Source organism: Danio rerio, chromosome 4 (genome assembly GCF_052040795.2).
Source record: "Danio rerio strain M-AB ecotype USA chromosome 4, GRCz13ab, whole genome shotgun sequence".
Taxonomy (NCBI): Eukaryota; Metazoa; Chordata; class Actinopteri; order Cypriniformes; family Danionidae; genus Danio; species Danio rerio.
In genome coordinates this window covers 22,552,556-22,566,279 of record NC_141024.2, presented here as the reverse complement: position 1 = coordinate 22,566,279, position 13,724 = coordinate 22,552,556, and the positions used below count along the sequence as shown (strand labels likewise).

At 33.7% G+C, this 13,724-nt stretch overlaps 2 protein-coding genes across 34 annotated transcripts in view; one reads left to right on the top strand and one right to left on the bottom strand.

The window, feature by feature from the left end:
• The window catches only part of ppfia2 (PTPRF interacting protein alpha 2), a 340,251-nt gene that overhangs the window by 295,175 nt on the left and 31,352 nt on the right, over positions 1 to 13,724 (top strand). For 28 of the 30 annotated variants that reach the window (XR_015482131.1, XR_015482132.1, XR_015482135.1 and 25 more), the window contains 8 exons: positions 568 to 651; positions 4,508 to 4,639; positions 4,718 to 4,780; positions 4,881 to 4,972; positions 6,767 to 6,905; positions 6,984 to 7,201; positions 12,349 to 12,589; positions 13,286 to 13,315. Coding sequence is in view for 23 of the 30 variants with exons in the window: in XM_087247257.1 (XP_087103383.1) it covers positions 568 to 651; positions 4,508 to 4,639; positions 4,718 to 4,780; positions 4,881 to 4,972; positions 6,767 to 6,905; positions 6,984 to 7,201; positions 12,349 to 12,589; positions 13,286 to 13,315 (999 nt within the window). In the remaining 7 variants the exon portion in view is untranslated. Of the gene's footprint in view, positions 1 to 102; positions 210 to 567; positions 652 to 4,507; positions 4,640 to 4,717; positions 4,781 to 4,880; positions 4,973 to 6,766; positions 6,906 to 6,983; positions 7,202 to 12,348; positions 12,590 to 13,285; positions 13,316 to 13,724 lie in introns of those variants that run through there. The other 2 variants (XM_087247269.1, XM_087247268.1) reach the window with 2 other exon arrangements.
• The window catches only part of acss3 (acyl-CoA synthetase short chain family member 3), a 239,992-nt gene continuing 235,171 nt past the window's right edge, over positions 8,904 to 13,724 (bottom strand). For 2 of the 4 annotated variants that reach the window (XM_087248256.1, XM_087248264.1), the window contains exons 17-18: positions 9,808 to 9,905; positions 8,912 to 9,046 (exon numbers count right to left, since the gene is read on the bottom strand). In XM_087248256.1, coding sequence (XP_087104382.1) covers positions 9,017 to 9,046; positions 9,808 to 9,905 — 128 coding nt within the window. In that variant the 3' untranslated portion in view covers positions 8,912 to 9,016. Of the gene's footprint in view, positions 9,047 to 9,615; positions 9,906 to 13,724 lie in introns of those variants that run through there. The other 2 variants (XM_087248257.1, XM_087248254.1) reach the window with 2 other exon arrangements.

The window sequence follows — 13,724 nt, the reverse complement described above, 5'->3', positions numbered from 1 at the left end:
TACACACACATATTAAAAATCAAGTTATTATAGTTTTACTGTATGGGTTTTATTCAAACTAAATTTGATAATTGTTACTGGTATATATTGTTAATCCATGAACTAGCTAGTGCTTTTTATTAATGCTGTGTGATATTTCTCTATATATTGTGGTTTGCTAGTCTGATATAGAAGCTAAACTCCAGGACATGAACAGCAGTCTGAGGAAGGTGGGCCTGAAATCTCTCTTTCTCTTTCTCTCTCAATCTCTCTCTTATATCGACTTCAGTGTGTGTGGTTTTGGGTCTATTCAGCTGCATGTGATGCTCAGCTGGGATTTTCTCCGCTTTAATGAGCTGCTGACGTACTCGACTCTTTGGTGTTCACCCAGGAGAGAACAGAAGCTCCTTCTCTTTACCTGCTCAACCATATCTGTGCTGTTCACAAGCAAACTCACAACCTCATAAATCAAGATGGAGATTCGAGCCAACATCACAGTCATGGTTCAGGGGTCTCCTCTCCGCTGCTCATTGGAGGCTTTACCTGTTTATGGTCTGAGTAAATTTGATGTTTGTTTGTGTTGTTCAGGCGGAGGAGAGGCATGGCAGTATTGAGGAGCGGATGAGGCATTTGGAAGGACAGCTAGAGGAGAAGAACCAGGAGCTTCTCAGGGTCAGAAGATCTGATTCGTGTTCCCATACTTTTGTAATATGTATATGTTAATATACAATATTCAATTGATCTATCACATTAGGTAAATATATGCATGATGTGTGGAAATCTACTGTATATACATAACACTTGATTTTCCTTTTCTTGAGTGGCGAATAATCTAGAAGCAAAATCAACTATATCTCTTACTAAAAGATTTTTAATTTTATCCATCTGCCAAAATATATGCAATATATGTTCTTACTTTCAAGGTGGTAAATGGTATTGCAGTTAAATTATAGTAACTAAATAGGGTAAACACTCTGAAATCATCACTATTACAGTTTTAATTGCATATAATAATTGCCACTGCATTAATTGCACATTTCAACACACTTGTAGAACAAATCTATCAAAAAAATTTGAAAAAAGTATTTGACATCTAATGTTTACATCTAAATTGTAACATAAGATATTTTGAGATGTCTTTAAACAATCTTTTTTTTTTGCAATTTAATAAAAATATGACAATATAACATCACAATCATATTTACATCTTTGTTTTCAATTTAGAGGAAAAACGACAATATGAAAAAACATACACAACTAAAAAAAGGCTATATTTTTAAATGTTTTTAGATATTTAGCTTAAATTTGAGACAATTTTAATGGATTATACCATTGTATTGTGCGGTTGCATAAAGATTTTTGTTGTTCTCACACAGTGTAGGTCAGGGATGTCAAACTCAATTCCTGGTGGGCCACAGCCCTGCACAGTTTAGTTCCAACCCTAATTAAACACACCTGATCAAACTAATTAAGTCCTTCAGGCTTGTTTGAAACCTACAGGTTAGTGTGTTGGAGCAGGGTTGGAACTAAACTGTGCAGGGATGCGGCCCTCCAGGAATTGAGTTTGACATCCCTCGTCTAGGTGATTTAATAATGTGTATAATTATATGATATAAAGTAATATGAAATCAAATTTAAATGTGTAAATACAAACACATTAAATGCAGAATTACACTTATTTGAATTAAAAATTGTATATTATATTTAAAGCAAACATTGATTTAAGTATTTATTGCAGTATTTTAATAAAAAGGTGAAGCATCATCACTGTACCCGTACTAATTAAAACATTATTTAAAGATACATTTGTAATTATATCAGTATCTATATAGGCACTGAATCTGTAAATCTCTAGCATTTCTCCAAATTATGCATCGATACATATTTTAGTAAACCATATTTAGGTAACACTTTATTATAACTGCACACAATTAATAATTGATTAAGTTAATTCATCATTTAAGCATAATCTCTACATTAATAGATATTAATATTACCTTAATAGAGGCTTTATTCTTTAGATTTGCAAAGCATAAATAGTCATCCTTAAGATTAATGAACTATTTGCTGATGCTTAATAAATAATTCATATCGTACAATATAGTATTACCAAAATTTGTTTCAAAGATGGCTTGTTAAAAACATGAATAATATAAACAAATATAATGAATATCAATATCTGAGAGTTAATTATTCAATGTACTAAGGGCATAGAGTATAACAACACTAGCATACTACTATTAAATTGTTTTATTTTTTTTTGTGCAGAATACTTAGTGTGCATATTATACATTGGCTTTTTTTAGTAGTAGACTTAAAATATACTTTATTCAATGAACCAAATTCATGCGTTTAATTCAGTTCAATCTCAATTATGAATGGAACTTTCGGTGTTTTGTGGATTCTGACCTGCAGTTACTTTTGATGGGTTATTTCAGTGGACATGATGCTGAAAAATAACCTGTTTTTGATATAAAAATTATAAGTTTGCATCCATGACTATAAATGGATGATCATGTAAGGTTGTTATTGTGCAGGGCTTCTTTTAAAATAGACACTATAAATGTAGTTTGACTTTACTTTTTCTGTTATATTTAGATAAAAACAAAAATTGTCTTGAATACTTACACTCTAGATCTGCCAGTTTTAGACTGTTGACTAGATATTTTCCCGAATAGACCACAGGGTGGAACCATGCATTCACAATGGTATCAACCATTATAAAGCCCTGCATTTGAGCCCAAGCCTGTTGGGGCCCGACTTTTTAATACCTCTAGGGTCAGGCTTTAGGCAAATTTTTACCTCATTGCTAGGACGCACATCAGGCTTCGGGCCTGTTTTAGAAAAAAACTTTTTTAAAAAGTTTAATAAGATCTAATGCATGCGCTCCGGAAGTGCCAGGGATACCTTCTGTTTAGAGATTTCCAGCCACATGCAATAGAGAACATAAAGAGAAAATTTGCCAATGGTGAGCTTAAAACTGTGAAAAACAGAATGAGCCAACTAGTTATGCACAATGCACAACTTATAAGTCCAGGGGTGCCTGCAGGAATTTATTCCAAGATACGCACAAATCCAGCACCGCCCCACCTCATCATCCCTTATTCTTATTTCAATCTCAAGAAACACTAATGCTTGCTGTCAAAGGCTACATGATTTTAGGGCATTCATTATGATATAATTCGTTATAATAATTATTTATTTGCTTTGGGTAACACTTTATTTTGATGGTCCAGTTGAGTGTATTAGGAGACTGTCTGCTTAATATCTGTTGATACTGCTGCTAAACAGAAATTTAAGTGACTATAAGAATCTTTGCAAGTACATGTCAACTTACACCACCCCTACCCCAACCTAACAGTCTACTTATAATCTAGTGAGAATTATTTGGCATGTAGATGCAATGTAACTTAAATTCAACAAACGGACCATCAAAATAAAGTGTGACCTTTCTTTGAAATCTAAATGTATATTTTCCTGCCAGGGTTGCTTAAACCTGAACTTGCCGTGAGTTAGACGGAGAAAATCAAAGCACATTAGCATCAAGGAAAAATCAGACACTCAAGACATAATCTTTAGGATTATGACATAATACAATAATAAACAAAAATTTGCAAGTACCCTGTATATGACAGAGGATTACTACAATTACCGTGAAGCATTAATCAAATCCTTACTTTCCACTGACCAAAAAAATAAATAAATAATCCACAACAATCATCCACAGATGAGTAGTGGATGAGCTCAAAAAATATAATTTGTATATTTTTCATGGAAAAAATATTTTTAAAATTAATAATTTCATATACTTTGCATCTTCATTTTAATATATATTTATGTTGGCCAGTTATCTAGTAGATAAAATGGTAGATACGTGCAGTGTGTGCAGTGCGTATAGCCGTACGACTGCAGGCGCCACTGGATTAAAGTAAGTAAACTCACTGTGGATAACAAACCGCTTGGATATCGATATCACTTAAAAAAACTAAAACTTGCATACAAAAAAACTCCTAACATTTCTCTAAATTATTTTGATAAAAAGACCAAACGAAAATTTTTTTATTAAATACAGACCTGGTCTATTTTAATGGCTGTAACAGTATAAGCTGTTTGGTGGAAAAAAACAAAAATTTAGATGAGCTGTTGGACAAGGGCAGGGCTACAGCCTGTGCGTCTCGGGCCAGAGCCGGGTTAGAGCTTAAATTTAAGTCCTGTGCAGGGCTCTAAACCATTATGGGGGTGGTCAAATGTATAGTTATATTATCTATTTTTTTTTTATTAATAAAATTATTAAAATACAGATCAAACTGTTTTCCACTATTTAAAGAGTTTATCCTTCAGATGGAATAAAGCCTGAATTAGGAAAGTCAAACTCTCCTGTAATTTGTACCTATACTAGCATTGTATTCTAAATACAGACAAGAACCTCATTAAAATAAGGAAAAAATAACATTGCAAAATATTACATTTTCATGAAAATAAAAAATGTGTTTTTATTTACCTTTGTCTTGTTTTTGTTTATCATTAGGCTCGGCAGAGAGAGAAGATGAACGAGGAGCACAACAAGCGTTTGTCAGACACTGTGGACAGACTCTTGACCGAGTCCAATGAACGCTTACAGCTTCACCTGAAAGAGAGGATGGCCGCTCTGGAGGAGAAGGTGAGAGAAGATCCACACATCGCTGATGAAGATTCAGAGTTTACCCATTACTTACTCTTTCTCTTGCTCTTTCTCCAGAACGTTTTAATACAAGACTCTGAAAGCTACAGGAAGCAGTTGGAAGACTCCATTCAAGAAAAGGTCATTAGTTCTTACTTTCAGAAAACTAGCTCGGTGGAAACTAATTTGAATGCTGTCTGTTCTGAGTAAAATGAAACTTTAATGTGCTTTGTGGTTGTAGTCTCATATCTCGGAAGAGATGGAGAAGCTGAGATCTGAACTGGATCAGTACCGGTTGAGGGCCGGATCCCTTACAGAGCCCACGCTTTCACGGTAAGACAAAAAGCATGAATAAATATCCTTTTACTGTAAACAAAACTTGTAAAAAGCTCTGCAGGTTTTGAAGGCATCCTAGACGAAGGCTTTAACACAATACAGTGGTTGGCAGCAACATTAGCACTATGTGTTTTCTTTCTGGAGGAGGCATTGTTATGATCAATTAAAAAACAGAGAGAAATGCTGATTATAAATGCGTGAAAATCTGGATTATGCAAAAGAAATTAATTAAAAAATGTATTGTTTTCCCCCAGTCTCTGCATAAAATATCTGCATATAAATTGTGACCATAGGTTCGGAAAGTAAAAACAACATCACTAATTGAAAAATCTAAAATACAAAAGTAAAAGACAATTTTAATTCATACTAAACTCATTACCTTTAAGAATTAATTTCCTTTCCTTTACCAATTTTAATTTAAACTTAAATTTGCTAGTTATTAAAAAATTATTGCAAGATTTGTAAAATACTCAAAATTGACAGAAATAAACCTACAGTTTCATTATTTTTTCATAATAATTTTTTAGGAGTTTCAATCTTTAATTTATAGGACAGCGTAGAGTGTAGACAAGAAAGCATGACAGCAGAGAGAAAGGGGAGGTATCGGCAAAGGACCTGGAGCCTGGAATTAAACTCTGGTCACCATGAGCACTTTAGTGCCACAAATGCATTAACCACTTGGCCATGGGTACCCAAACTTTCCATCCCACGACCCCCAAAATAATAATAATAATGCCAGTGACTCACAACCCCCACTATCCTCAGAGGTAGTTATATATTTATAGAAACGTTGCACGCAATGGCTCACACACACCAATAGGCCTACAGTATATAAACACAAGCATATTGACAACACAGACAAGGGCAACAGTCTAACACCCATATATATTTTTATAGTAATTTATTCATTAGTATATTTAAAGATTAACCTCACTTAATGACACTGGGAGCCAAATTGTTTACAGCGCAAGTCTATTCTTGGTTTAATTTTGGAGACTATCACTCAGAGATCATCCTTTATGTTCAGTCGTGGCCTGTTTATTATTGTCAGAAAGTTTAATCTGCATGAGCTGCTGCAACTAAAACTATTGCGGTGACCTTAATCTAATGTAAACACCTTTAGATCTAATATAATGTATTTTAGAAATCACCAAGCAACCAAGTTGTATAGAGGAGATTTTAAAGTTAACTTTAATATACTAATTATGTAATTCATAGTAAAACACAGGAAATTATAGGAACCTAATGTAGGAACCTGTTCTTAAGATGTGTTTTCATTAATATGGACAGTGTTTAATACAGGTGTAAATAGTCTAAATCTGCACTCAATTGGATTTCTTTCATAGTGTGAACACTGAATGTGTTCAAACATCCACAAGGAACCACTTACTATATGCATACTGGCCTAATGTGTAATCACTTTGGAGCAGAATGTGAGAAAGTAAATCAAAACAAGCTTTTCAGAAATTGTTTAATTGCACCAAAACACAAATTACAGTTGAATTCACAGTTGACACTCATATCTATGCAGTTTGATTTTCTGCTCACTTATAAGCTGAATAACAACCGGTTCTTTCATTTAATTGTAGTTTGATTCTGCATTGCATTGAAAGTGATGTAAGAGTGTGATGAAACGAGAAGGGTTTTGATGAAATGAAAGTGGTTACAAGAGATGCACTTGAATAATGTATTGTCTGGTGAAAATGGTAATTCGCTTTGGTTGACCACTGATCAGATCAGAAAAAAACAGGGCTTAAATGTCTTGATAACAGATTGTGGTCTTGATTCCAGTTCACATCTGGATGCATCTGGAGATCTGCGTTTCTCCCTGGGTTCTCTTGCTGAGACACAGTCAGACCATTATCGCTCCACCAAGGTGATCCGCAGGCCCAGAAGAGGACGCATGGGGCTACGCAGGGAGGAACAGAAGGTCGGAGCCCTTCACCCCTAGTTTCATAAGCTTTGTGCTGAATCATTTCTTAATTTTTCCCACTTCTCTTTCTTACAGGCCAAGTCTCTGGGAGAGCATGAATGGCGCTCTCAGCAGCTTGGCGTTCTGGGTGGCCACCCGTTCGAGAGCGACACCGAGATGTCAGACATCGATGATGATGATCGAGAGACCCTTTTCAGCTCCATGGATCTGCTGTCTCCTAGTGGACATTCAGACGCTCAGACTCTGGCAATGATGCTGCAGGAACAACTGGATGCCATCAATAAAGAGATCCGGTCAGTCTATTCATCATGACCACTGCACCTTTATGTAGACTAGGTTTAGTAGTCTGCCAAGAAATTTCAAAGACCTGTTTTTTTTTTAATTGCTTTACAGTCTCCATGTCAAGTGAAATGTTTATTTCTTAATTATATGTCTTCAAGGAGAACAGCAAAGGGCTTAACACCAACCCTTGCTGCACATTTTTTTTATTTTTATTTTTATTTTTTATTTTACAGAAAGTTAGGAACTAAACCAGGATAACACGTTTGATTTTTTTTAAGCCTGGCATAAATTAAAACCATGTTTGTTCTTCTTGTTGTTTTACAGCTTTTCACTAAAATATCCTTTAAATGTTGTCTTAAAAACATACACAATCATTCCAACAAGTCAAAATCAAACATGTTTGAGATTTTCAGCACATAATTTTTGTATTCTGCACACTTACTAGAAAAAGAGATGCTTGCTTTTGCACAGGTTTCTTGTGTCTGAAACTATTTCAAAGTCAGGTAATGTGTGATCCTCAATTATTTATTGTATTAATTAATTACAAATGTCAAATGTATCATGGATAGTACTTAGTTATTTAACACTAAAAATTATTTAGTATTAATTATTTACTATAGTTTTCATATGTTTTTATTTAGACTTTTTGTTTTAAATCTTATTTTTGGTATATTCTGCTTGACTACGTTACTGGCACTTAAAGATCATTTTCTGTCACGCTTAACCATTCTGGGGTAAATATTTACCTCTGATCTTTGTTAATTGTGTATTTGCCCTTCAGCACACTATATTCATCCAACGTGAGTTTTGTTAGACTGATGTGACATTATCCCATTGGCTTTTCTCTGAATGTACAGTATGGGGAATTGAACTTGTCATTTTTGTGTTTTAGAAGCCTACATATAATCCTGTTCCCCTGCTATTCCCTACACTCATGTTTATATGTTTTAAGTGTCATCCTTTATTGAAGTTGCTACATTTCTACAGAGACTCAGAATCAGGATTCTGCACCGCGTCCTAGAATGATGTAAAAACAATAACAGGTACTCTAGAAAGCAGAGCTGTGCCTTCAGGCATTGTATATGCTGATTTAACTATCAGCCCAAGCTCATGGTTTCTCCTGTTGTAGCACTGTACTGTTTGTGGTGGAGGCTGATATGACACTTAAGAAATTGAGGTATGAGTTCTGCTCAATTGTATTTGTTGAATAGAAAGATATCAAAAGTTATCTGCTTATATTAGGACATTTCTGCATGTAGCCTGTGCATCTCCTAAGAATTGTTGAGTTTATAGTTAGATGAGGTTTAAATCAACAAATTGCACTTTTACCTATGGTTGTCAGATACAATTTTAACCAAGCACTAAGAAATAAACTATCACTGCTGTTGCACTTTACTAATTTGAAGTGCAGCTAAGTGGAAATGTGAGATTAATACTTAAACAGATACATTTTTCTTCATCTATTTTATTGAAATGTTAGTTGGACTTTAGTTTAGTTGTGTTCAGAGAGAAGGTCATTTCAGAGAGAAACTTACTACAGACAGCTTTCATTTTTTGTTTCTGTTTTCCACATTTACAGTGGAGATCAAATTTAGATGACAAATTATGAAGTGTTGATTTTTTCATAAATAATGTAATTCAAAAATTGAATGATTGTTTTGTTGTGGTCTTACCATTATTGTAGAGCCATGATTTACGAAATAATCAAGTCTTTTCAACAAAAGTCCTTTATTTTGTGGAGAACAGTGATGAAAATTGGAGAAAAACAATGATTGTAGCACAAAGAAGATTGAAACTAACTTCCTGATGGTTCCTGTAGTCAGACATTAGTGTAGAGGCCCTTGTCTTTCCCCTCTCTGTCAATGAACACAATAAATTAAAGTGTCATATTATTATATTATTATTATAATTAAACTTGCTTTGATATGGTAGAAATCACAGATTTGGGATGACCAGGTTCTCTAGCCGAGGCTGAAGGGTCATTTGAATCTCTTTACACACACACACACACACACACACACACACACACACACACACGCACACACACACACACACACACAAACACAAACACACACTTCTCACCATTCACCATTTCTCAATGAATATGGGTAATATATATTGGTGCATATGAACAAAACAGATTTATTATAAAATGTATTATGTATTTATTAAATTAATATTTTAGTCACAAAAAATCTTTAGAAATGGAAAGATAACACATTTAAATTCATGCAAAATATTGAAAAATAAAATTAAACTACTACATTTCAACAACATTTTTTTGTTTCTCTTGATTTTTCCCTAACATAAATTTGACGACCTCATTTTTTTACCAGATTTAAATGTTATTTTGTTAGATAAGCTCCAGATTTGTCTTTAGTACTGACTAAACTAATGTTTATGCACAAATAAAATATTGTAAAGCATCTTATGGAAAATATTAATTTAAAAGAAAAATTTGAGGTTGAGGTTTGAGGGCATACCAACGTTTAAAAATACAGCTACGGATGAAGTTGTATGTATTTGCCACTTTTCTGACAGTGCAGTATGTAAAACAGTTAACCTTCCTTGTGAGATCAGGCTGGCTCACTATACTATTAAACTGTTGTTTGATTACCTCAGGAAGAAAGATGTTCCCCTGCGCTGTTAATTTCTCTCCTCCCAGTTGTTGTCTGCTTTTGATAAAGCACCAGCTCTGATCTTTATGCTTTTGGGCTAGAAGACATGAAAGCGTTGAATGTCTTAGAATCAACTGTAAACACGTTAAATGCTTGACAAATGGTCGATGTTTAATTGTTTGCAGCCTGGTCGATGGTTTCTTTACAAGATATTCAATAATCTTAGCCAAAACATCCTCTACAGGAGCTGTCGAATGTTAGAGCAGTAAACTGCAGTTTGTGATTCTTGAGCGTTGTTGTTTTGTGTCCTCGAGCGGTCACTGAAACCAACTGCATCAGTCTTCGGCCACAAAGCACCTTTTTTTTCATTTCTTTGTCCCTCAATACTTCTTTTTTCTATTTTCTGTGTTCAAGGTCAATTGCAGGGACAAATTGAAGCAAACTGTTTGCAGGTTGATTTTCTTGAATGCTGCAACTTGTTTTTCAATGGAAGAGTATTTTTTTTTCTTTCATTGTTTTTTGCTATGAAGTTAGCCATGATTTGTTTCATTTCTCTTTACGTTGCTATGCTGTTGTTTTTTGCTTTGGTTGGTTTACTTGCTTTGCTTAAAGATGTTTGTTTTACTTCACTTTGAAAGCTTTGCTTTTTGTACTTTGGTTTTGTTTGACTCTTGTATTGTTTTGCTTTCTTTAGTGTGTTGTGCCTTGCTTTGCTGTTTTTTTTATTTTTTAAATGTACTTACAACGTAGGTTTGTTTAATTGTTTGTACTTGTTTTAATTTTTTTTTTTTTTTTACATAGCTTTGTTCTATGCTTTAATGAGCTTTACTGTTTTTTGTTTTTTTCCCCAAATTTATTTAATTTGCTTTTTTGTTAGTATTTCTGTTTTATTTGATTGTTTTCAAGTTACAGGCTAGTCTAAGTGTGTTTTCTTCTGTTACTCAGAAGACAATAGCAAACAAGTTGTTGTTTTGCTAAAAGGATCAGTTCTTCGCTACTGTCAGTGTCTATTATATAATTTAATACACAAGGGCTGTATATTACAAAACATTTTAATTTAAAAATTAAAAATCTTTTTAATTTTAAAAAGATCTAAATGACGATTAAGATTTAAATGAAAACATCATACATAAATCTGAATAAAACATAAGAAGCTTTAGAAAATAAGAAGGTAATGGCGTTTGTGGAGATATATAAACCCACAGCACAGAATGCCCTGAAAACCACTGTTTATCAAACTCAATTAACAAACGCTAATCTGCTTTCACCAAGAAGGACATGTTCCTGGATCAACATCTATGTCCAATCAGAATTAAGTGATAGGTTTACTGTTTATGGTAAGATTAGTCTTACGGTTAGGTTTATGCACTTCTACATGAGTGTTATCCAACTTTTATTCCCGTCTGATTTTGGGAATAATGTACAGTTATGGTTGAGTTTAGCGGTAGGGAATATAGGTATGGATTCCATTTTCCAACAAAAATGATGTTCCAGCATCAACATAGATGTTAATGACAAACTGCACTTAAAGGTCAAACATGGGTTACTCAGTTAGCAGAATTTTTATTATTGATGATTTGAAACTATCCAGGATAGCTCTGAAAAACTCATCCAGTTTTTTAGTTGTTGTTGTTATAATTCCAATAGGTTTGTAAACTCAAATCTGGAGCAGTTTATTTCATAGATACAAGATTAAATTGTGTCATTTTAAACAAAAGTGATACTGAAAGTATGTGGAAACTACTTAATTTTTTTTGTACTTTATTAAATTGGGTAAAATGACAATATTGTAGAATTATTTTTACAATTATTATATGAAAAAAAACGTATTTTTAAAAATAATTGTAAACTTTTTCGCGATCGACCCTGAAAAATATTTGATGTGACTTGATTCAGTGCAGTTGATGCAGACCATTTCTTAAATATAATTTTTTTGATGCCAAATTAATTTCAATAATAAATAAATAAATTTTTATTGTTAAACAGTTAGGCCTTATCATTAAGAAAGGGATTGGAAAGAACCCACTCTAAATAAATTGCTGAATATACTCTTGACACATGAAAGTGGAAAGATGGAACAAACAGCCCACAACAAATGTGTAAGGTTATTAACTTATTACAAGTTTTGTGCCAATTTACACACATGGATAGTTGAAAAATTAATCAGATTATGTCAATACACTCCATTGCTGATCACAGATCAACAGATCTGTTTTTTAAAACAAAAAACTTTTTTTAAAGTAATGTACAAAGCACAAACTGATTCATAGAAACAATGAAATCTGGTGATTCCACTTTCTGAATCTGCAACCAAACATTGCAGGATCAAGATTGTGGGATGAATAATAGTCTGATCTTGCGTATGCTTTTTATCTTCTTTCTACTGTTCAGCTTTACTTTGCTAGTAAGCCATAATTAGATATTTTATCTGCAGTGTTTCTGGTTTTCTTGCCAAAACAGTTTACTCTGTTCAAAACTCTTATTAGCTTATTTTCATAACTCACTGTGAGTGTGTGAACTTTTTTTCTTAATTTCTCCAGGTTGATCCAGGAAGAGAAGGAGTCGACTGAACTGAGGGCAGAAGAGATTGAGAACCGCGTGGCCAGTGTGAGTCTGGAGGGTCTGAATCTGGCACGAGTCCACCATCCTGGAACCTCCATCACTGCCTCAGCCACCGCCTCCTCTCTCGCCTCCTCCTCACCGCCCAGTGGACACTCCACCCCAAAACTCACCCCGCGTAGCCCGGCCCGAGACATGGAGCGCATGGGGGTCATGACACTGGTAAATATCTGTGGCACATCATGAGCATTTACACTGCATACTGTTTATAATGGAAAGTAGCCTTTGTGTACACTCTTATAGACGTTTTTGTCATTTTTAGTTTATTATTATTTTGATGGTCCGTTTGTTGAATTTAAGTTACATTGCATCTACATGCCAACTAATTCTAATTAGATTATAAGTAGACTGTTAGGTTGGGGTTAGCATAAGTTAGCATGTACTTGCAAAGTTTCTTATAGTCAGTTAAATGTCTGTTGAAGGAGCATGTCAAAGGATATTAACAGGCAGTCTACTAATACTCAAATGGACCATCAAAATAAAGTGTTACGGATTTTAGTGATAATCATGGCAGTGCTAATGCAAATTGCATACATTTATTTAATTTTACAATCATTTTCTATCATAAATCTATTTGATGTTGTGTACAAAATAACTGCACAGACATTTCAGGTGAAAAATGTCCCATTGAAACCCATTAAATCAGCAATATTTTATGCTGTTTAAATAGTCATACATTTTTTGTTAACATTTCCATTTTCCATTTTGTTTGTGTGCAATTTGCAGTACAATTTGTCACATTTTTTCGTTAAAATCAAATAAAGCAATAGAGAATTAGAATAATTCCTTGACCGCCTTATGAATATAAATGCTGTTAACTGGCTGCACTCTGTTAACATTTTTTTGTCTGTTCTGCAGCCCAGTGACTTGCGGAAGCACAGGAGAAAGGTACTTAACGTGGTGAATTCACAAAAGAATTGTATTTGGCATGATTATTTTCATAGGTTGTAATAAAGGAGACCAAAAAAGGGTAGGTAAAGAAAATTAATAATGTGTTCCATTTAAAATTCAGGAGTGAGAGATTGAATTAGCTCCAGTCCAAAAGTGTTTTGAATTGGAAAGAATACAACTTGAATAAGATTTTTGCTTAAAATGAGACAAAGCTACTTTTGTCCTTTTGAAATGAACTTTAAATTTGAAAAAAAATCTGTAAGTATAATAATTACAGTAGTACCTTTAACATTTATACTAATAACAAGAGCAGTTCTAATTATTGTTTACAGTATTTTGCTGCTTGAGCACACATATTTTGTGAACATTTAATATTTCTGTTGGTTACAAATGAACTCTAAGAATC